General features: G+C 44.5%; 2 protein-coding genes across 7 annotated transcripts in view; both read right to left on the reverse strand.

Annotated features, from left to right (window-relative positions):
- LOC111067536 (RNA-binding protein Musashi homolog Rbp6) overlaps window positions 1–16,965 on the reverse strand; it is a 192,183-nt gene extending 175,218 nt beyond the window's left edge. The window contains exons 1-3 of one of the 5 annotated variants that reach the window (XM_022356653.2): window positions 16,614–16,938; window positions 13,769–14,619; window positions 13–53 (exon numbers count right to left, since the gene is read on the reverse strand). In XM_022356653.2, coding sequence (XP_022212345.1) covers window positions 13–53; window positions 13,769–13,875 — 148 coding nt within the window. In that variant the 5' untranslated portion in view covers window positions 13,876–14,619; window positions 16,614–16,938. Of the gene's footprint in view, window positions 1–12; window positions 54–13,768; window positions 14,620–16,613 lie in introns of those variants that run through there. The other 4 variants (XM_022356649.2, XM_022356650.2, XM_022356651.2 and 1 more) reach the window with 4 other exon arrangements.
- Window positions 16,966–17,421: 456 nt separating this feature from the next.
- Window positions 17,422–20,780, reverse strand: LOC111067505 (AFG3-like protein 2). 2 transcript variants are annotated; one of them, XM_022356597.2, is made up of 4 exons: window positions 20,412–20,780; window positions 19,817–20,301; window positions 19,309–19,704; window positions 17,422–19,243 (listed from the first exon to the last, which is right to left on the reverse strand). In XM_022356597.2, the coding sequence occupies exons 1-4, from the start codon at window positions 20,493–20,495 to the stop codon at window positions 17,743–17,745; spliced, it is 2,466 nt and encodes an 821-aa protein (XP_022212289.2). In that variant the 5' UTR covers window positions 20,496–20,780; the 3' UTR covers window positions 17,422–17,742. The 2 variants fall into 2 exon arrangements, with proteins under 2 accessions (XP_022212289.2, XP_022212290.2); XM_022356598.2 differs by having other exon boundaries at window positions 19,817–20,298; window positions 20,412–20,779.
- Window positions 20,781–24,600: the final 3,820 nt, after the last annotated feature.

The following is a 24,600-nucleotide window of genomic DNA, read 5'->3' on the forward strand; positions in this document are numbered from 1 at the left end:
TGAGTGGCTTACCTGGACTCGTCTGCCAACTGAGGCCGCCAATGAACATTTTGCTGCAACGAAAGAGAGAGAGAGAAGGCAGATGATAAAAGATACTTTAGGCAAATGTGCAACAGCAGCAGCGGCAAGAAATTAGATAAATGTTATGGCCACACATTGTACGTAAGTGACAGAAATAGAAAAAGATTTGTTATCAATGCCCGAGCCAATGTCCAAGTTGGCGGAGGCACAAGGAAAGAAGTCTTCCAGCGGTGTGTGTCGCGTCTGTTGTGGCACCATTGTGGCATTGTGACAGCGTTGCACTTGCTCATCTTGATCATGATGATGATGTCTGTTGTCTCCGTTGTCTTCATCATTATTTAAATCATAGAAAATAAGCCGCTTTTCCCGGGCATTGTTTTTTTGCAGGCTGGAACAAAAATCTCACCCACTCACTCTCCCACAGGTTCCCCAACCCCAACCCCAATCCCAACCACCCTTTGCCCGTCTAGACCCAGACCCATGGCTTATGCAACAAAAGAAAAATAAAGATGCAACATTTGTTGTCTTTGATTTTGTGCGACGCATTTGATGCTCTCTCTCTTTAAATTAGAGAACGAATTTAAAGAAAATATCATTATTTGAGTGTATTTATTATTTGGAAGATAAAATTCTCATGATTGAAATTTGTGTAATTAAAAAATGGATAGTTTAATTGCATATTTTAGGCAAAACCTACGCTCGAAATTGTTTTATGGGGCAACATCAGAAGTAGAAATTGTTCAGAGCTTCCTTTGGTTTCAAATAAATTTTCCAAGAAATATTTTCCATGCTAATTATTTTATTTTATATTTTATTTTGATATAGCATTAGCGAGAAAACGCCACTGAATCTTCCAATCGTCTAATCCCCTAAAACCTTTAAAGCTACGAAATTCTGTGTACAAAATACCATTTAATAAAACAAAAATCAAAGCTCTCCATTAGGCCAATGCACAACAGTTCCAAGACTCCTTTTTCCTCTGACAAACTCGACTTCAGAAACTATGGGACTTTCCCTTCAAAGGGTAAACAAAAAAAAAGAGTATGGGGGAAAACAAAAGGCAAAGGCTCTGTGCCCGAAACGAAAGTAGGCGGCAGCGGTAGCGGCTGCAGTAACAACGACGACGCCGACGACGACGACAATGATTATGAAAACTTCAACAAACTGCAAAAGAGCGCAACAGTGGCAGTGGCATACAACATACAACGAAACGGTGGCAGCAAAGGGAAGTGGCAGTGGAAGTGGACCAGCCCAGTGTTAGTGGCTGGAGGAGTGCAGCAGGGCGCTGCAGCGGCTGATGTTGGGAGTAGGAGGTAGGCACTAGTGGGCGGGGGGTGTGGCAAACAAAATGCACTGCGAGAGCAGGCAAATGTTGGCTGGCGACACGAAAAACGAATGTAAAACACACACACAAAAATGCATAGAAACACAAATTGCAATGAAAAGCAAAATAAAACAAGGCAGCAAAAACAGCGAGGGAATGCCACAGGGAAAGAGCGCGAGAGAGAGAGACAGAGCTACAACTAAATGAAAATGTTAATAAAATGTGCAACAACAAGAGCTGCAACAGCAGCAGCGGCAGTGGCAGTAGCACCAACAAAAGACTAAAGTAAGCTAAAAAGAAAAACTAAACCAAAGAACGGAAGAAGCGTCCAACAACAACAACAACAAGAAAAGCAGGAAAAGCAGCTGGAAAATGGTTGGGGACAGTGGGTAAGAAGGGTTGGGGGTAAGGCACACAAAGTAACGGCACTGCAAATACCCACTCCCAACCCCCCCCCCCACCCCTTCATGAAAATAGGCCTAGCAATGCAAGTATTTTTTTTGTTTTTTTTTTGTTGGAAAAGGTAGAAAAAAACTTTGACTCTGGCAAACAATTTGTCATTAATCAATGTTTTGGTATTTTCCTAGCCATTTTCAAAGCGATTTTCCAACTGTTCTCGATACGAGTTCTCCTTGGAGGGGGGGAACTCTCAACTCTCTGAATTTTCCCCATGCAAAATAATCAATCTTCATGGAAAAGCAGAGATATCGGCAAAAACTAAAAAAACAGATACGAGAAGACATGCGGTGCGCGGGTAGGGAAAAATATGGTCAAAAATATCAACGAAAATATGGTGAAAATTCTTTGAACATTTTTCTGTATTTCTTTTTTTTTTTAACCAAATTTCAGTCTCATTCATCATCAGCCCAGTGGCTCTTGAAGTTTTTCATCGATTCGCTCGCTTTTCATTATATTTTTCTTCCCATATTTCGGCATATTATCACATATTTGTTGTTGTTTTTGTTCGAGAGATCTCATCATTCATCAGCATTTGATTTTCAATTTGTCAACCCTACCCCCCCTTCGGCCAGTCCGCGCTATGTGCCCCCCTTTCTGATGCTGACTGATCCACAAATATTTGTATTCATTTCAAGATAATTCTCTGCTGCTGTTGCCTTGCAGCATTGTCTATGGGGGGGTGCCGATGTCCCATTGGGCTGTGCACCGCAGGTGACCTTCGAACGCACTTCTCTGCCCAATGGCCCCATGCCCCCCCGCACACCCGCACACACCACCCTGGCCAGCCATTTGCGAGTGCACCAAATAATGCGCGCGACCTTGTCCCACACTGGCAATCAGTACGAAAGCTCCCACCCTGTGCCCCCCAGCCACCACCAGCAGTGCAACGTTCAGCGTCCAGCTGTGTGACGCGTAATTTTGCAAAAAAAAAAAAAAAAAAATACAAAACAGATTGGGGTGGCAGGAATGGTTGTGGGCTGTATGTACGGGTGGGGGGGGCAGAGAGGGAAAAAGTGTCAAAGTCAACGCTGAATACTATTTAAAGAGAGAGATATTCATTCCGTTCGTCGTTTCGTTTCGTTTCGTTTGGGTTTTTTTCCCTGTTTTGGAAAATTGTTGTAGAAATTGCAAAAGATTACGCATACGCAGTGGTGTCTGCTACCTCGTACGATTATCGCTTCCTTTGGGTTCTTTGGGATTCCCATTGGGTGGTGTGTGTCTCCCCATTTCCCATTCCCCATTCATAGTTCCATTCCATAATCCCGCGGGTGCCACCACAGAGAGCTTTGATGACATTTGCCTTTTGTCTTTTACAACATATCTCCTGCTTCTCCTGCCTCTCCTGCCACTCCCGCCACTACCGCCTCTCCTGGCACCCGCCCCTCTTTTGGTATATCTTCCCTTTGGGGCATGGCATTGCCGGCTTATACTACAGTTTTCGCAGCTATTTACAGATTTCCCACAAGTCCCCCACCTACACAGACACAGACAATCCTTCCTCCCACATGTGTGTGTGTGTGGCTTGAGTGTGGTTTAGAGTGGGGGGGCAAGGGAGTGATTGGGGAGTGGTTTGAGGTTGGGGCGGTTGCACTAAGCTTACGAGTCATAAACAAGTCAACGCAACATGTCCGATTAGTAGTGCAACCACCGAAGAGACTGGCATTTGTCACCCACTGCCTAAGCCACGAGCGTGTGGGCGTTGATAGCGGGGTGCGGCGTGGAAAGAAGATGCTGCCTGCCAACCACCCACCCCCGCCTACGATAATTCCATGCCTCTGCCACCAAACTCTAATCTGCACTTGCAGAAACAAATCCCTATACACAGATCCTTCAGCATAGTGAGAGAGCAGATAGCAGAGAGCAGATGGCAGAGCCTAGAGATATGTGGAACTGCTTATCCAGACAGGAACCATGGGGAATTATCCTTCAATCCGTGATAATTTTTATCCAGCATTTCTTCGATCTTCTACTTCGATCTGCCCCATTTTATTGAATGATTTCTGCCACTAATCAATCTCTATCTATCAATTTATTCCAGTTCTTTTGCAGTTTTGTATCTTTTTGTCGAGTGTATCTTTTATCGTATGCTTCTCTATGGCCGCTGCTTCTCTGTGGCTCGGCTAACCGTGGCGGCTGAGGGGTGGGGTGTGGGGTGTGGTTTGGTCTACACAGCTCTGCTACTCTGCTGCTCGGTCACATTTGCTTGCATTACGAAATAATTGTAAAGAGCACGTCACTTTTCTATAGGCCTTCGTCTGTCTATCCAGTACCCGTTCCCCCCTTTCTATACGCCCCTGCCCCTTTCCCCTATGGGAGGGCAGCAGCAGCAGCAGCACTCTTGGGCCATTCATGCGCAAGTCGTCATCCATCGCCCCATTCACCGGGCCCATGTGCCCTGTCCCTGTCCCAGTGCCTGTCCCAGTGCCTGTCCCAGTGCCTGTCCCGTACTCGTGCCCGTACCCAGACCCGGACCAGGTCTCGGGCTCCGTTCAGCGAGGTTTTGGCTTTGTGCTTGACGCCCGCCGCTGTCGCTGCTGCTGTTGCTGCTGCTGTTGCTGCTGCTGCCTCATTCTCTGCCACTGCCACTGCTGACGTTCGCTTTGCCGCTTGTTTGCCATTCAAAATCCGTTCAGACTTTTGTATGCACATCACAAGTGTTGCCCTCTCGCTTCTTCTGCATTACATTTGCATATGATGCCATCCCTTTCTGTCCTTTCTTTCTGCTCTCTCTCTCTCTCTCTCTCTCTCTCTTGTGTCTCTTCTCTCTCCCTGCACTAGTTGACGTTTTCTATTGTGGCTTCATTGTTGAATAGAAAAAATGTGCAAAATAGTAACGAAAAAAAAAAATAAAAAAAAAATAAAACACAAAAAATACGAAAAGAAAAGAAAAATAGCAAAACAGCCAGAGGGGCACACACGCATGCTGCTGCTTGCCACACGCGCTGCCTCTTGCTGCTGCTGCTGTTGCTGCTGCATCTCCACTGCGTGGAAGTGGACGTGGATGCCATGCCGCTTACATGGAAATAAAAGTGCAGATCTTGTAACTTTAGTAATTTTTCACATGACAAATTATGTGAGCGGCGACCAAAGCGGGACAAGGTGCCGGAGGAGGAGGAGGAGGTGACGGAGCAGTACTATGTCGAGAGGCCAACAAAGGGGAGCAACCCATGGGCGGGACAGAAGGAGGTGCAGGAGGAGGAAGGAGGCGGAGTGGCATATAGTGGCACCAAAAGGCAACCATACACGGTCGACAGTCAGACAGACAGACAGAGACACTCAGCAGGGGGAGGGAGAGGCCATCCAAAAGGCGCCGAGTTGTGGCTTTTGAGAGCGGACAGTCCGCATTATGCAACAATGTGTGGCAGGCGACAGCAGAATTTATGAAACATTAAATAACTTTAAAGTCTGTCTTTAAGGTAGAACAAATATTATGGGCGAAAAAAAGGATTGAAGGTAGCCACCAGAATTTTGCCCTGCATGCAGGGAAAACCTCTAATAAAATGCTCTAAAAGATGTTCGTTATGTTAGAAACAGATTTAAATCTTGCTATATATCGTGACTCCTTAAGGTTCAAGTTCCGGCCATATCCCCATAAAACACACACACACACACGCAAATTATAAAGCGATTTCTGCGTGCTGCATAAAGTCAAAACTTCGACTAAAACCCAATGCACATTTTATTTCATTATTTTCGTTGCTTTTCATTCCCCACAAAATCCTCTGGACAATTTAACTCCCGCAAGGCCCAAAGCGGCGAACCAGGAGGAGCAGCAGGAGCAGCAACAGCAGTGACAAAATGTTAGAACGGATAACTTCTTCGAGGGTCGGAACTTTGATACCCTTTAAAATGCTAGCGTGTATTGCTGCCACGCAAGAGAATTTCTCGGAATTAGCGATCACTTGACATACATGGCTTTAATTCCTTTAGATCCCTATCCAATATATCCAACCTACAGCTTCGTAACGGTAAGGATATTGTATGTAATTCCCTGCCTAGCAAACATATGCTCAAAAATCGTTATACCCACTGCTACATAGGGTGTGTAGTAGGATGTGTATTCCGCCTGCCCACCTTCCCCTGATCCTGATGACTATCATGTGCGGCTATCAACAACATCATCAAAATGCACCAGCAACAACAGAACGAACAAGCAACATGAGGTAAAAGGGAAGAGAGAGGAGGAGGAAGGAGAAAGGAGAAAGGGAGGGAGAGAGGATGGATGAAGAGCCACTGCAATTGCTTCGTGGTTACAACCTTTTCACTAAGAGAATGTAGTAAAAAGAGGAGGCTGGGCGGAGTGGAGTGAAGAACGTAGAGAGAGAGAGAGGATAGCGGAAATCGTTGGACACAAAACTAAAACGCATCGAGAGCAGCAGCGGCAGCGGCAGGGCTAGAAGTATGCAGAGGTATGTGTGTGTGTGTGTGTGTGTGTGTGTGTGTGGAGCGGAGAGACGAACTCTAGGCCAAAGCATAAATATGCTGCTGCCGACAATTGTCTGAGACATTGGAAGGCAGCGCCAGGCCGCCACCACCGGCAGAGGCTGAGTGTGTGAAAGCGACACTAAGCGGGGGGAGGGGACTCAATCCCCATAGTGGGTGTGCATTAGGAGGGGGTGTGGTGGGGGGGTAAGAGAAAACACGCAAAACAGAGCAGAAATATGAACCGATGGTCATGGAGAGGGAGAGGGAGAGTCGCTGAGCGTTGAACGGTGGAGAGCTTAGAGATAGTGGAGAGCGTGGAGAGTGAGCGGTAACCGAGCGTCAGACAAAGCCAGGCAAAGGCAACGGCAACGGCAACGATGGCTAAATGCTGGCCAGGCGGCAGAATCTAGAATCAGAAGCAGAAGCAAATGTTTTATGTAGCAGCAGCGCACCCACAGATAGAAAGAGAGAGGGAGAGAGAGAGAGAGAGAGGGGATAGCAGTGGGAGATGATGGTACAGTGGGTGACAAGTGTGATAGCAATACAAAAACTAATGATCGAATATCCATGGGAGGTGTATTGTACAGTGGGTGGAGCAGTAAAAACTACCGTTCACAAATTATATATTCGCATACAAAGATTAATAGAAAATTCAAATTATTTATTTATTTATTTAGTGAAAATTATTCAACCAGAAAATTCCACACAAATTTCTACATACATATGTATGTACATATGTATACAAATATTGCCATTTGTAACCCACTGTAAGCCGGGACGACGCGACGTGTGTTTGTGGGTGGAACTGTGGGTGGGTGTGGGTGTGTGTGGGGTGTGTGTGTGTGTGTGTGTGCTTGATAGTGTGCGTAATGCGAATGTGCACGAAAAAGCGTAATAGAAAAAGAACTTTACAGTTGCATCGATTTAATCGTGCGGAAAGCTAAATATGAAGGAGAGGGAGCAGAGGAGAGACAGCAAAAAGGGGTCCAACCAAGGCGGACTCCAGCGACCGACGACAGCAACCGGCGACTGCGTCTGGAGGCAACGTCATCAGCATCAGCATGGCGGAGGAGGTTGGGAACGGAAGAGTGGGGCACAGGGGTTCACTGGGGCAGAGGCACAGCCTAAATTGGGATACGCTTCGGCTCATTTAAAGCAATTCTACTGCCGCTGCCCGCTGCCACTGCAAGCACAAACACAATTACCAGTACATGCAATTTATAATGAATAGTGAACGAGGGGGAGAGCGGAAGAGTGGGTGCGCGGTGCTGTGTGCGGGGTTGTGGTGGATAGCGGGGCGGGGGGAGGGGTCATATAACCCGCTGCACTTTGCGGTTCAAAGGATGCATTGTGCCGACTGACTGCGATACAGATAGCAAAACTTTTGCGCTGCTTTCCTCCTTCCTCTTTTCCACTTAGTTTTACGTTTCTTCATTTCTTGCAGTTTTCTTCTTTTTTTATCGTTTATTGCATAACATACGCCGTCCCACTTTTGCGCGGGTGAAGGAAACGGAGCCGGTAGACAGCGGCAGCGGCGGCGGCGGCAACCAGGCGACCAATATAATGTTTGCCTACACCTACATACATATAACTGTTCCTTCTGCCTGTTTCCCCAGGCGGCCTACTTCTCCTGCTCCTGTTCTCTGTTCTCTATTTCCACCCAAATCCCATTCGACGTCATTTTCTAATGGCGGCGGGCTTATACTTCCTAACCAGAAAAAGAGTTTACTTTTTATTTTGCTGCCAAAAGTTATGACTGCATTTAGCAGCAGGAAAAGCAGCAGGGAAAACTTTCCTTAGCCTTGCATTGATTTCAAAAGAAAATCGCATAGAGAGAAATGTACTTTTTAGGCTAAGTATATTGTGCTCGAGACTACAGCTACTGCCTGAAGTCTCCCTCCACTCTTTTGGCCACGCTCTCTCTCACTCTCTCTCTCTTTCCCATCTCATGTCAAGTAACTCCATTTTAATCGAACTGTTTACTTAAAAGTGCAACTAAAGCAAATGAAAAGTTTTTGGTTTCCCCCAAATGGCGTGTCAGACGGGCAAGGAGATTATAAATTGAATTTTGATAATGTCAATTGTGGAATTGCATACAAAAGTTTTTGCTATTTGTGCGGTTTAAGTGGTTCTTCTCAATCTCACGCGCTCTCCTTCTCTACACGCTCTCCTTCTGCCCCTGCAGAGTTCCGTTATTTGCTGGCTGCTGTGGGCAGCAGCAGCAGGTTTTGTCTCAACGAAAATCATGAATTTACCTATTTATATACACAATAAACCCATTAAAACTCACCCGCCAGCAAACAAACATTGAAGCCCCATGAAGGGTAAATCTTTTGCAATTTGTTAGCACATTTAACACACATAAAAAGGGAAAAACGTCGAGGAACTCACGGCACGCACCACCCGCTCACACGCACACGAAAAAACACACTATCGTTTAGTGTTGCTAAACAGCCATCGATTGATCCTGCCAGTGTTGCGAGTGTCCAGCATCTGTTCGTCTCTGGTTTTGTTTTTGTTTCTGGCTTATTGGTTATAAAATGAAAATCTGCAACAAAGCCGGCTGGCACTTTACGCTAATGGCTGCCCCAGAGTCAAATTGCCTCAGGTCTCATTATGCATACCAAATGAAAGCTTATTGGCCGAACCAACTGCACAAACACGAACATGGGACACAGACGGAGGGATACGGGGTCGACTACGACAATGACAGGCAAACAACAGTTTGGGGCAATATGGAACTGCGCCGCCACACACAGCGACACAAAATCATTTGAAAGCAATTATATCAGACAAAACAGGAGAAGTACGCTGTGGATGTGACAGACGATTGGGTAAATGGGCATAGGCAATGGGAATGGGAATGGGGAATGGACATGGGTATGGGGTCCGGTCACTCTCCGTTTTCCGTGGCTCCATGCTCCTCCGTAGTCAGTACGTACAATGAATCAATTTACGAAACGTAACAAAGCCGCAATTACAAGCAGAGTGAGAGAGAGAGAGAGAGACAGGGACAGAGACAAGAAACAAAACGACAATTATGAAAAGAGCAGCGAGTGGTGCAATTGCATTGCCCCGCCAAACCAACTCTTCCCGCACTCCGCTCCGTCCCATCCTTGCGCGAATGACGACAACCTCTCTAACGGTTGTTGCAGCAGTCGCTCATTGCATTCCCATTCCCTCTCTCCAGTGGTTCTTGTCGTTGTCGTTGTTGTTGTTGTTAATTCCTAGGCCAAATTTTTCGAAAGGGCCGCTGGACGAAAGCGTGTACTGTTTTGCCTTTTTGTGTGTGTTTTGTGTATTTGTGTGTTTTGTTGTTTGCATTGCTTTTGATTTTCTCTGTTTTTGGGTGCCGCGTGTCAGTGTTCTAATGGATAATTGTCGAACTCGAATGCCAATGCGGATGCCGTTGTCGTACGTAGCCCATGTTCTCGCTGCTGCTGCTGCTGTCGTAGCTCATTCGAAGAGAGGGTAGCAGGGGATGGATTAACTAGACAATCCACTGGGCTGTGCATGCTCTAAAAAACCCAAAATACTTGTTGATTCATAGCCTGTGGACAAACGTATGATAGCTTATGATTGTTCAAGAGCTTTGGTGATAAATTGGTGCGGCAGTACAATGCGTTTTAGAGGATATTTATATGGAGAGAGTATCAGCAATCGGAATAAGCAATATGTCTTGAAGGATTTCTGGTACCGAAAGTGTAATTTGTGGCTGTTTTCGCTTCATCTAACATGCAATTAAGAAATAATTGAAGGCTATATTTATAAACAAATACACCCTGTAGGTGTATGAATAATAAAAAAGATTACTACTTATGCTGATGCTCTGTTTTTCCAAGAATTTGAGATATTAAATGAAGCATGTTAGGGTATGGATATCTCATGGCTTATATTATAATTTATAGAATTCTATTTTTGTTTTGAATTAACAAATTCATATCCTACGAAGCCCTGGGAAATTGTTTTCTTCTACCCACAAGGCAACTCTTAAACCTCATTCTATAGGGTATCCAGCTGATCGATCAGCCTCTAATGTTCAGCACTCTCCACTCATTTGTTGTTCTTGCTGCATTCGCCACTAAAAATACATTGGCAAAGTGAATTATATTAATAGCAGGGCATTTATTTAGTTATTTCAAAGTTTTGTTGCGTGTGTTTTACTTTTTTTGGTTTTGGTTTTGTTTTAATTGCATTTTCTTGCGCCTTTGTGTTTATTTACTTTGCCATTTTGCGCCAGCAGCAGAAGATCTCTCATCTGCCACCGATCGCCTCATCCTGTTGCCTGCTTTTCCCCGATGCCAATGAGCGTCCCTCCCCTCGCTTATGCACTCTAACTTTTCGGTGGCAAAAGATGTGCCGCCACCTCCTTGCAGTGGCCTCCGCTTTCGGACACTTTGCCCACGGGTTGGAGGCCCTTCAAAATATTTATAAAGTTGCCAAAAGAAAAATAGTGGATGAGCAGGAAGGCGGTACCGAGACCGGGAGACCGTTCAAATTTACTGAGCCATGGCGATCGCCGCGAGGAGAGAGAGAGCAGAGCCACCGACCAACCGACCGACGGACCGACCGACCGACTGCCAGTGAACGAAACTGTGAATGGAATTGTATTCGCATGTCTCCCCCGAAGTTGCACAACCGAAATAGAGATAAAGGGAGAGCGAGTGAAAGATACAAGAAAGAAATACAGAGATGCGGATGCATTTGTATCTGTATTTGTATCTGGGGGGAGCGTCATCAAAAGGTATTTTACATTAATTCAAGATTTATGCATTCAACATTCGCGCTGCGCCGCGCTGCGCTGCTAGGTGCTGCATTTCCCATTCGCGCAACGCCACACAAAACTTTTACCCGACTGCAACGACTGCAACTGTTTGCAACAACTGTTGCCCCGTGTGGCACCTGCCAACATCATTGGAGATGGAGGCAGCGGCAGCAGCAGCAGCATCGGTACCGAGCAGCAGGTGATCCATTTCTTTTATCCGGTAGCCTACGGCCTGTAGCCAGCCCTGCCCTGCCCAGCCCTGCCCTGCCCTGCCCTGCCCTGCCTGCCACTTGAAGATGCAACATGCCCCAGCCTATTTTTGTGGCTGCTGTTGCTGCTGCAAGTTGGCCAAAAACTAATGCAAATAGACAAGAAGAGCTGCTGCATCAAACATCCCAATGCCTATGGCCCCCCTCACCACCCTTGCCGACCCATGTGCCGCACACTCTTTGTGGAGTGCTGAAATTTGCAGCATTTCGATAATAGATACGAGTACACACATACATATATACGAATATGTGGCAGTGGCAAGAGTCTGATGGGAGGGGGGAATTATGTATCACATGTATGTATGTATATGCATGAACTGCATAATTTATGGGGATTGCGTGTTCAATGGATTGCGACGGCTGTACGGGGGCCATATGGCCATAACTACTGCCCCTATACCTCCTCTCACCGTTTTCCATGCAGATCTCTGCCCTGCATATGAAGATAATCTCTGGCTGCCACCCGCCCCACCCGATATGATGGAGAGTTTCTGTGATTCAGGTTGACACCAGAGATGGTTAGGGAACGCTCCATTAGTGTCTCATATTTGCAAAACTAAAGAAATGTGCGGGGTGGGGGGTATAAAATTAAGTGATCTTTTTTATGGGTTTTCTTTTTGGGTAGTTAAATTCTCATAGAGAACTTGTGAGAGATTCTAGAGGAAAGAGTTGAAATCTATGATATTTTTTATTCAGTTTTGAGCACTTAAATGGAAGTAAAAATAACAGAAAACTTAAGGGTTTTATTGCCTATTACGAGCCAGTTGCCTGCATTTTAAAGTAAATATTCCCATAGATCACTGGACTCCCCATTCCATATTCCTTCTATTCCTTGCGCCAATTACATTTCCCCATTCATATTTATTCCCCAGTCTTAGCACACGCACACACATTTCCATACCCCCATCTATGCTACCCTTTGATTCCTCCTTTCATAATTTGTTCACTTCATGGACTGCGTCAAAAGGCTGTTTGTGTGTGTGTGCGCCCCTAGCCCCTTGCTCCCCATCATCATTACCTTTCAATCAGTGCCAGCAGTGCCACTCGACTGCCAATCATGGGATCACTCATTTGTTTGTCTGATTCTCTCGCCCCCTGACTGTCCCAACACAACAGGCACCCACCCACAATGCCCCCACACAGCCGTTGCAACCTGATGCAAATTATCAGCAATGCAGCTTGCAATTAATCTGCTGCATATGACACCGCCGCACCGCCGCAATCACAACTTAACCCATTTTCGGGCCAGAGTAAATGCGACACAGGAAGTGGCAAAGTGGCAGAGTGGCAGAGACTCGACCGATGATAAACTGTAACCAGAAGAGGAAGGACGATAGCCGAGCCGAGTCGAGTCGAGAGACTAGTAACTGCAATGCACTAAAGCACTAAGCACTCAATGGCTTTAATTGAATTTTGATGTCCTTGGCAAATTGTTTTCTAATTAGTTTCGCAGACTTTGCACTCCCCTGGTTACAGCCTCAACTGTACGGGACTGAACTGGACTGCAGCCCAGAGTTGACATAGAAAAACTTTCTGTCAACAGCTCTAACTGCTTTCACACTTTCCTTCCCCTTCCCCATCCCCTTCCGTTGCTTCGCTGCTCCCCAGCCATTTCCTGCTCTTCAATAATGACAAACTTAAAACTAAAACAATTAATGCCACGTCCACGACCTCAGACACAAAACAAAACAAAAAAAAACATTAAAGAAAGCCAGCAAAGAGGTTTTTCGGTAAGCGAATAATTAAATACTCTAAGCGAGGATAATCTTCAAGCGTTGACTGTACGATTGGTAATGGAATTTGGTTCAGATTTGTGGCAAAGTTTGATTGTTTTTTTCTACACAAATTCCACAATTCCCCTATTCTTCTCAGGGTATTTTTAATAGCTTTGTGATTTGAATATATTTTCCAATTATTTGTTGTGGCTAAAGTAGAAAACACTCAAAGTTGTTAGCCTATGCCCAAGCATTTTAATAAACTAATCTGAATTTTAAATAATTTTTAAAAATAAAATAAATTTTAACAAAGAGCTTTGAAAATTCCGAAGGTATTTCGATTGTGTACAAACTTGGGACTTGTGGAGATTATAGAGATTATAGAGATCGTTGTTAGGGAAAGCTTTTGTTATAGAAATCGAAACAAAAAATTCCTGAAAATATGCTCTAATGAGGCGAAAATTGTTGATTGAAATTTTGGAGAACTGCTTGGAGTACTACCACAAAGATACGAATGATGGAAGCGACAAATAGCTAAATGGATATATGCACCTACATATGAACGTGAAAGAATAAGGGGACTGAGGCTAGAGGCTGAATGAAAAGACAGACAGAACTTTAACCCTCAAGAAAATAATGAGCCAATGACCGCTGGAAAAACAAATTTAGCTCGCCAAATGCAGATCCCACAAATATACATATCTTCTAAGTCCTGAGAATGTCACAAACTTCCAGCACACACCGTTAGAGCCTTTAGAAGGGCTGCTAAAGAAAAGAGTAAAACACTTACCCAGGATCATTGGGCACCTCCGAGGGTGAGCAGGGACCCAGCTCCACTTGCTGCTGCTGCTGCTGTTGTTGCTGTTGCTGCTGCTGCTGCTCAATCTTGATGTCCATGATGATGTGAGGGTTGGTGTGTGTGGATGGGTTGGGGTTGTGTCTTGGCGGGGGGCTGGTGTGTTGTCTGCTGCTCTGTTGCTACTCTATAATTGTTGCGCTAACGTCTGCTGTCCGGGCATTGGCGCGCGGCGAAAGGGGGCGGCGTGTGTGGTATGGTGTGGTGTGGAGTGGTGGAGGGGGGGATGCTGCTACGATTACTACGGAACGGCTAACAATCCCGGCCCTTAATCATTGGCCACGCTAGTGGCTGCTGCTGCTAGTCTGCTGTTTGATTTGCTTGATGATTCCTTGATTTCCATTTGGCTACTGAACTTTTTCCACTGCTTTTGGTTGGTTTTTGCTATGATTAATTCTGTGTGTGTTTTTTTTTTTTTGGTTTGGGTTTTGGTTTACTTTTGGTTTTGGTTGTAGGTTTGCTTTTGGCCTTGGCTTTGCTTTGGCTAACAATCAAACAGAATTGTTCACGTTTTTGTTTACATTTCACACTGGGAATCACATTTCTTGGTTGCTTCTTTTGTTGTTGCTTTCTCCTCCTCGTTTTGCAGGCCACTTTTGGTTAGAAATTTTTTAACAAATTTTGTGTTGCTTCTTTTTATTTTATTTTATTTTATTTTTTGCGGATTAATTATATTGTTATTTTTAGTGTTTTAAAAACGTTGCGTTAACTTTTGTTGTTACTTTTTTTTGGTTGTTGTTGTTGTTGGATACTTATTGGATTTTGAAGGCACCAACATCGTATTACTGCAAAAGGATTTGTTTTTTTTTTGTTTGTTTGTTTGCGGTTTGTAGGTGGTTTTTGGTGGGTGGGCGCCGGCGGAGCGGAGCGGTGTGCAATTTAATTAAATTGTAATTTTAAACTTTTGGAAATTCAAACTTTCAAACGGCAACCCCACTCTCTCCCTCACTCTTCCCCTTATCCGCAACGAAAAATCGTAAAATGCAAAATAAAAAAAAACTGCAGCGATTGGGCTGGGATGGGGGGACTGGGAAATAAGAGAGAGAGAGAGTAGGCGAGAGTGGGTGGCAGGTGCACGGAATTGACGGCTGAGTGACAATTTGAATGCGGTGCTACACGAGAGAAGAGGGTAAAATAGATCTGCCGTTTGAAATAAATTAGCCTTAGTTTATATGCAACTAAAGCCAGGCAATAAATTTAAGTGAAAGAACGACACTCTATCGGGGAGTTTCAATCTAGTTTAAGCATCCATCTGTGGATAAGCAATGAATATAGAGAGAGTAGCAATGGAAAATACAGCCACTAAAGATAGACCTTCTCAGCGGTAAGGAACTGTGGAACATTCCCAGGATCTGTACAAATCAGTAGAGCTAGAAACTTCTGCCCAAGTAAATCCAGGCTACTAAAGCTAAGCAATAGCAAAGCTAACTGTATTAATGGCACTAATGAAACGTACTTCCCATTCCTGCGAATTATATTCTGTGCCATCGGCCCTTGAAGTCTTTCTCTGCACTTCTCAGTCGTAACAGCTGTAGAAATTAGGATAATCCCTGCAATAAAAATGGCCATAGAAAAAAGCCTATGCTTCGAACTTCTCATTCTACAAAAACTAAATCAAATAAAATAATTTCAAATAGAGATTCACTTCGCATCGTTGTACTCCTAGCTGGAGATCCATCTCTGGCAGCTCAACTAACTACTTTGGTAGATGTCTGCCCTTCGCTCGCTTCAAAGACTTTAAGCTGCAATTAATGGGAAACATTTTTCTCGCACGATCATTTGAGGAGTAGCTCCATAAACTTTATAGATATACCCCTAAATAAAATATTTTTCGCTAAATTCTCTTAATGTTTTGTACGGAAGCAAAACCACCTGATCTCGTCGCCATAGGCTATCGAATTTTTAATAGCTCTGAACTTTTGTCTTCTGTTCTAACTATCTCCCAGCCCTCCTCCTTCGCTGTCTGCCTCTCCTGTCACTCTTTCGCTGTTTTTGCATGTTGCTGTGTGCCAATACGCCGTCGCCTTGATCTTTTCCCACACCCACAACAACAAACAATTGATAGAGCAGTACGGAGACAGCTAGATAGAGTGAGATAGTGGGAGAGAAGAGGAAGAACATTGCATGTGCTGTTGACTCCCACAGCAGCAGCAGCAACAACAACAAAAACCTCGTAATACCGCACAGCATGCAAGCTTTCACAAACAGACACTCATACACTCATACACACACACACCAGAGCGCACCCACACATATACGAACAAACAGAGCCAACTGAGAACATGCACCGTTACAACGAGTGCAGAAGTTAACTGGCGGCAGCAACAAACACGTGACCCGACAATTGCGACAATTGGCAAAATAAAATTTAAAAAAACAACAACAAAAACAAAACACAGACAAAAAACCCAACAAATCAAACACAAAAATTGCATTGCAATTCAAAAAGCCCCAAGAACGATCAACGCCAGAGGGAGGTAATGAATGATCTCAGTAATTTTAAATTCGAACTTCAATCTCCGTTACGAATGGACTTTTGCCGGCCGGCTGCCATATTGGCCGGCTTGCACCAGGCGATCAACGAAAGCTAAATGCTGCAAAACTCGACAGGAATTCGAAGTAGCAGAAGGAGGCAGCCAGTGATACGGTAAACGGATGCGGAGGATCCCAAGGCAGGTAAAATTTAAATTCAACTTTGATTTTTGTCCGCGCACTTTTTCTTTCAAATTAGTTCTCCCCTTGTATATTTTGTTTGTTTGTTTTTGTTTTGTTTTTTTACATTATATAATCGTCAAATTGCATTCCACACAGCCATCGTCGATTTAACAAAATGCAATACAGCCAACTGCTGTTGCTTATGATTATATTGTATGATTATTGAGTTGAGTTATGGCCGGCGCACTCCACTTGACTTGCAACTGCAGCGGCAGATGATTCGGAACTGGGGGATTTCAGCGGAATACTATATTGTGGCTATTATTGCGACTGCGACTGCGATTGCTGCTGGCTGCTGCTTGCTGCTACTGCTGGCTGCTGCTGCTGTTTTCTGTGCGCGCACACGAACGCGACAACCAACAAAACGACTCTACGACACGGCAGGCGGCAAGCGGCAGCTGAGACCCCAACACACACTGGGGCCGCCAGTCGATGCGATGGTAGTTGTAGTTGTATTTGAGCAAAGCTTTGCGGCAACTTGCACTACTTAACGTGTGTGCCGTGCCGTGCCGGCTGCACAAAGCGCATCAGCAACGGAACAGCTGATAAGTGATAAGCGGTCCCAGAGTGTCACTCAGAGAGCGAGAGAGAGAGTGCGCGAGAGAGCAATGAAAAGCATGTGGAATTAAAAGAGCGACAATAAAATTAAGAGCGAAAAGCTTACACTGTGCGCAAAAACGGGATTCAATACGCAGGGTATAAACATAACTCAGTGGGGTGGGAGGGATTTAACGGTAACGTATTCCGAAAAGGAGCGGCTTACTTCACAGCAGCAAAACAGAGACAAAACAGGCACCCTATCGTTGAATATACCTTGGGAGAGAGCTGACAGAAAGCTCCGTTACAAATTCGAGCGTTTTCCCACACTTAAAGGCGCTTTGCATTTATTGTTTCATTTTCAAAATACAGCTTACGGGGGGAATTTAGTTTTCAGATCAATGCCCCGTTATTAAACACCCGAACAGGGACTCATCCATGGCGGGGGAGTGGGATCTAGCTTAAAATTATGCAAAAACATTGTTAAGAGCGTGCGCATCATGTGTGTGTGTGTGTTCTTGTACGGGACACTTCCAGGCACCCGCTAAAGCACTGCTCTCCTTCTCCTCCATCCTTCCTGGTTGCACATTCTCTAACCGCGACTAGGGATTACAACGAAAACAAAGAGACGGCGGCCCTGTTGGACAGACAAGCGTCTAGCTGGTCTGTGCGGTCACTGGCTTGGTCGGCGGCGATGGCGATGTGGAGGTGGAGGTGTCAGTGGGCGGGGTGATCTCCTTCTCCTTGTTCCAACTCTTGAGGCCCTCGGGCAGGCTGGTGTCCTCCTCGAAGGAGCCGGTGCCCTCGACAAACTCCTCGTAGGTGGACTTCTCCTTGAAGGGACGCGGGCCGAGCAGCTCGATCATGTCGTCGCGGCTGAGCACCTCGTTCTGCAGCAGTCGCTCGGCCACGCGACGCACCTCCTCCTTGTGCTTGGTCAGCAGTGTGGTGGTGGCCACGTGGGCGCACTTAATGATGGACCGCACCTCGCTATCAATCATCATGGCGGTGTCCTCCGAATAGGGCTTGCTGAACACGGGATCGCCGGCCTGGCCCAGATCGAAGCTCACCTGACCGATCTTTTCGCTCATGCCGAAGCGCACCACCTGCGAGTAGGCCATGTCCGTGATCTTCTTCAGATCGTCCTGGGCACCGGTGGTGATGCGATTGAAGAACAGCTCCTCGGCCACACGGCCACCGATGGTCATGCACATGCGATCGAACAGCTGCTCCTTGGACATCAGATAGTGATCCCGGGGCAGGTACTGGGCATAGCCCAGGCCCTTGCCGCGCGGTATAATCGAAACCTTCAGCAGTGGATCGGCATGCTCCAGGAACCAGCCGGCCACAGCGTGTCCCGCCTCGTGGTGGGCCACCGTCTTCTTCTCCTCTGGCGCTAGTACATTCGTCTTCTTCTCCATGCCGGCAATCACACGCTCAATGGCCTGCTCGAAATGCTTGAGCACAATCGAGTCCTTGGAGTCGCGGGCGGCAATCAGGGCGGCCTCGTTGCACACGTTCGCGATGTCCGCGCCAGTGAAGCCGGGCGTCAGGGCCGCCATTTTGCGGGCCAAGTCGTTCTTGTCCAGCTCCGCCTTCAGTCCGCCCAGATGCACCTTAAAGATGCTCGCCCTGCCCTTGATGTCCGGCGCCGGCACGTAGATCTGTCGATCGAAGCGACCCGGTCGCATCAGTGCCTTGTCCAGGATGTCCACGCGATTGGTGGCAGCCAGCACCACCACATTCGTCGTCGTATTGAAGCCGTCCATCTCCACCAGCAGCTGATTGAGTGTGTTCTCCTGCTCCGAATGGCCGCCGAAGGTCTTGCCGCCACGCTTCCGGCCCACGGCATCGATCTCGTCAATGAACAGTATGCAGGGGGCATGCTTGCGGGCCATGGCGAACATGTCACGCACGCGGGACGGTCCCACGCCCACAAACATCTCGAGGAACTCCGAGCCGGACACGGTGATGAATGGTACATTGGCCTCGCCGGCGGTGGCCTTTGCCAGCATCGTTTTGCCTGTGCCCGGGGGTCCCGTGAGCATGGCGCCCTTTGGTATCTTGGCGCCCAGGTCGATGTACTGCTGTGGATTCTTCAGGAAGTTGACAAACTCCATGATCTCAATCTTGGCCTCCTCGCAGCCGGCAACGTCCCTGGGGGAAATAGGATAGAATAGATTACAGAATGAAAGTGGCATGGAGGAGTCGACGAGACTCACTTGAAGCCCACACCGATATCTGTGGGATTTATCAGCTTGGCTGTGGACTGCATGACGCCGCCAAAGAGACCGCCACCCTTGCGTCCCCGTGCGCCACCCATCATATCAGCAGATTTGCGCATCATGTACACAAGGAAGCCGATGATGAGGAGCGTCGGCAGCAAACCCGTCAGACTGGAGGCCTCCACTTCGTTGCGATAGATGACGGGTACAAAGTTGATCGACTCCGTGCCCTGCTCCGTTTGGGCCGTCTCCAGATTCCGCTCGAAGCTGTCCACGCTGCCAATATTGAACCAGAGCACACTGCTGCCCTGGCCGCTGTTCTGCTGGAGGCGCACACGCACCCACTTCTTGTTAACCACCTCCAGTTTTTCCACAACTCCCTTGGTCAGGTAACTGAACAGAGAAAACGAAAAACGAGAAACGAGAAACGAGAAAAATTAATAAATTACATAATAAATTGTGAGGCAGCAGACCTGAGGTCTCAGGAACATGGGAACATTCGCACCTGTTTACAAACTCCTTCCAGGAGATCTCCTTGTAGCCCATCTCGAAGAAGGCAAACGAGCCGACAAGCACCACGGCACCGATGGCGCCCAGCAGTATCCAGCGCTCGCGATCTCCGCCACTGCCCTCGCCTATGGGACGACCGCCCGGTGGATTTGACCCTCTGCCAGACGCGCCGCGTGAACTGTTGCTAAACATACCGAAATTCCAGTCGGACTTGGACTCTGATGAGGCGGCCGACTTTGACGTTTGGGGTAATTTCGATTTGGGCTTATCTGTCGCCGATTGGCTGTCCCTGGCCATGGGTTTCTTCTCCCCGGCGGCACCTTTTGGCTGTGTGGACTTGCCGCCGGCCTCAAAGTACTTTTCGAAACCCTTCGGCGGCTTCTTGCAGAACAACTGCAGCTGCTCCACGAAGTAGCGTATCAGAGGCGACAGCTCCTGCGGCAGCATAGCAACGCCGGCACTGGTTTCGCGCTGCACCTGCTGGACGAGAAGGTGATGGAGGCGGAGGTGGTGGTGGTGGTGAAGGAAGAGAAAGCGGAAGGATCACGTGACTGACAGTCCTTTGGGAATTCCGTCATCCTGTTACTCACTTTGTTTGGCAGCGGGCCGGACATGTAGCTGCGTCGCATCAGGCAGTTCATTGCCTTGGCCGTGCTGAGCAGCCGGAATGCCATGACTTTTCTTTCGGGTTATTCAACGATTCTGGATGGTTGTTGTTGCGTTGCCTCCGGGTAGTCTGGCCAAATGCCCCCTGCGATGCCTAACCTACACTACGTCAATTTGGTATAAAATACTGAATTTTGTTGTCTTGCCAAAGCTTGGTGCCGCCTCATAGAGCAGATTAACTTAATAAAATGTGTAAAAAATATTACGCGTAGTGGTGCGCGATTGTGAAATTTCGATTTCTTCTTATCGTTTAACGACACTCACAGCGAAGCGCGGTTAGTGAGTGCTTCCTTGCCCAGCACTGCCAAGAATTAGAGATGTTTCAAAATAATAAGTTTTTACCGCCAACTATCGTTGCAACTATCTTCCATTTTGCGGATTTTTGGTTTAAGGGTTGCCAGATGGGTTGCCAGATCGAGGAATATCAACGCATCTTATCGTGTCGGTCAGTATAATTACAGTACATTTCTGGGGTATTTTTGGGCTCATATTTAAACGAAAAAGTGAGTCGGGAGAGCGTTTCGACCCACGGTGAGTTATGTGGTGAGATGGGTTTTATTCTTGAAAGCTCTGGACTTTGTGACGTTTCCGTTTTGGCCAAACATACCTTTTTTTTTTCTCAGCACTTTAAAGTTCCCTTGAAGCTTTCTTCCTTAAGAGGAAGAAAAAAACCGAGGATATGATGAAATTTTTGACATCCATGCAATGATCGATTTTATAAGCTGTTTATTGTATTATGAGGCGATGGATATGCGAAAATTGTCACTAAATGTATAATCCATCTCAATTAATATTGCAGTTTGTGGTAGTCTTGCAGTTACCAATAGATGCATTCCATTGTATTTCAATTGGAATGCAGAAGTTTAACAATATTGAAAGGATATTTCCCAATTGGGTATACAAAGTGCCATACTCCACAAATAAGTCGTTGATGTGTAGCAAATGTGTAGTTATCGCGTAGTTATCATGTAAAACATTGAATTTTGCTCCAGATTGATTTTTGATTAAACCTTATCTCTCAATAATTGTAATGAAAATGAGCACTTATGATTGACAAATCTTTAAGGAAATTGGTTAATTAATCGAAAAAAAAATATAGTTTAAGCGCTGAGAGTCTTATCTTGCTAGTAATATTAAACCGAATATCAAAATCGAGGAATATCAACGCATCTTGTCGTGGCCGTCAGTATATTTTCGGTATATTTTGACACTGACAAATTACATTTCGGTATATTACTGGGGTCACACTGTTGTTGTGGCTGTCGTGTGGTACGTATTTACTCGTGAAAATTCTTTTCTCTTAAAATAAGACAATTAATTAACTAAAATTTGGCCTGAAATTGTGCACAAAGTGTGCCGTGGGCAATGCTGTGATAGTGAAACATGGAGGATTGCCTGAAAAACAATGTTTGAACGCCTTAAAAGCAATTTTCTTCCGGGGCAATTGTGTCTGGTCTGTGTGGCTAAGGGGTGCCAAATTTGCAGCCCGAAAAAAAATGGAAAAAAAAACTTTTTTTTACCAACTTGGCACTGTGTGAATGTGTGTGTCGGTGTATGTGTGGCTGTATGTACAGTCGGCTGCTAAATTTACGCAAAAAACCACAACAAAAATGTGTAAAAATAGTTTACAACTGCAGTGCACTACTGTGTGTGTGTGCGTGCAATTTTTCCGGCAGCCAAATCAATAAAAATGCAGCTTACTGCGGTGTAGATTTCACTGACCAACAAAAAAAAAGTATTTGCTAATTTGTTTCACCTTTCTCTTCCCCCCTGCCTTTCTTTCTTTCAGCTTTTGTAACTAAAACTCCGTTTTGACATCACTTTCATCATAATCTGAATAAAAATAATAATAATATATAAAAAATACAACAAAAAAATAAAAAATATATAATTAAAACACCATCGAAAACGAATCAAAAATAATACATAAAAATAATTGAAAGTCACAGCAAAAATATCTAAAAATCAACAACAACTACTACACCAACAAAATATAAAAAAAAACATCAACAAAAAAGCTCAAAAAGTCAAAGAGGGCAAAAGCAAAAATTCTGCCATCAACTTTTTGGTTTTGAACACTTCTTTAGTTAATGTTTGCTTTTCTTTGCAAAGAAAGAGAGAAAACACAGAGGGAACGCCGAGAACCTACCAGTAGTGGGACGTCCGTGAGGCCTGCGTCCCGTAGGTGAGAGGGAGACAAAGCGACTGCGCAAATAAAACAAAACAAAAAAATACAACAAAAACAACAAGCCAAGCTTGAAACGGAAGACTTTCAAAAAACAAAAACAAATATAAAACCAACAAAAAAAAAACAAAACCAAACAAATTGTAAACGCTGTGAAATTAACTCGTCAATACTCAAAAGCACCAACAAACACACATAACAAAAGCAAAACTAAGAAGAAAATTGATAAAAAGAGGAAGCAAAAGTAAAAGCAAAAAAAAAACGGCAAGCACTGAAAAACCAACGGAAAAACCTAGCGGTAGGAAAAAACCGGCAGACGTTCTGTGGACGTCTCAAAAGCTCTCGAATAACAGTAAAAACAAAAGCAAAGGCAAACAACGTGAAAACAAGAAACTTTCAAAAAGCAAAAGCAACATCAATCCCAAAATTCCTCATTTATTTTCCTGCAAAAAGCTTTAATTTAATTACGAATTTTTCTGTTAAGTCAAAGTGAATTCAATTTGCTAATTATTTAAGATTAAGAAGACAACAAAAGGAAGCTACAGAAGCAGCAGCATCAACAACAACAACAACAAAAGAACACCAACCAACAAACAACTGAATTAATGTTTTAAAGTACAAAAATAACCGGGAGTAAAAAAAACTAAAACAAACAAAAAAAATAAGAAACAATTTAAGTTAAACGCAACATCAATCTTAAATTATTGAAATAAAAAATAAAACAAAAACTTCTAGCCCTTAAGCCTAGATAACGGTATAAGCCCAACGGGCCCAGGACAGTGTGTGCTCGCGAGCGAGACAGATAGAAAGAGAGCGGAGCAGAGAGCAGTCAGGAGCACGAAATAACTAACGGAAGAAGGAGCAAAGCTAAAAAAACGATAAAGCAACAATTGTGCCGCAAAAATGTGTGAATAGCAAAAGCATAAAACAAAAAGAAATCTACTACATAACGGTAACAATAAAGCAAAAAAAAAAAACATTAAAACCAAAAATCTACAAGAATTCTATAAGTTTTAAGTACCGTTTTACACCACAACAAAATACGAAGAAGAAGGAGAATGAGAATGAAACCCTAGTACATCTACGAAAAACGCAAAAGCAAAACAAAACAAAACCATACAACATAAGCGAAAAACTTAGCCAACAACACATTTTTTTTGTACATAAACCGAGCGAAAGGAAAATATAAAAAAGAAAACTGAGGAAAAAAAACTGTGTCGGCCTTGTGCCCTCCCAAAAAAAAATCAACAACAACGTTTTTATTTTACAACAAAACATGGTTTTTTACTAGTTTTTCAGTTGAATTTTTTTATAAGTGTACCTAGTGAGAAATGTTAAAAGTCTAAAACAACAACAGCAACAACAAAAAGCAACTGCAACAAAGGAAAGTAAAAAAGTAAAAAACAAAACAAAAAAACAAAACAAATTCAAAGAAAGATTTAACAACTCTGTGATAATTACTGTAAATTTATAAATTTAAACAAAAAGAAAAAAGAACAAGAAAAAACAATACAAAAAAATCTCTAACGGTATGAAAGGGAATTAACTTTTAACAATAGCAAAGGAGCGAAAGAGGAAAAAGGAGAACGAACGAGAGAGAAAGAGAGAACATCTTAAACCAACAACAACTTTACACTTAAGAGCAAATGCAAATGAAAAGATAAAAAAAACATTGAAACAAATTCGTGATATCTTAAAGGACTTCGATACATATATACTATAGTATATTATATATTATATTATATTATATAAACTATTAAACTAAGCTTAAATCTAGTAAGCAAAAAAACCGAAAGAATAAAGTGAAAAACAAAAAAGAAACAAAAACCAACCAACCAACAACAACAACAACAAAAAGCAAAATAAAAACCCTAGGTTATAAAAAAAGACTTCAAAACGCATTCAAAAAAATATATATATTATTATTT

The sequence above is a fragment of the Drosophila obscura genome, unplaced genomic scaffold, assembly GCF_018151105.1.
Source record: "Drosophila obscura isolate BZ-5 IFL unplaced genomic scaffold, ASM1815110v1 contig_1, whole genome shotgun sequence".
NCBI classification, from domain to species: Eukaryota; Metazoa; Arthropoda; class Insecta; order Diptera; family Drosophilidae; genus Drosophila; species Drosophila obscura.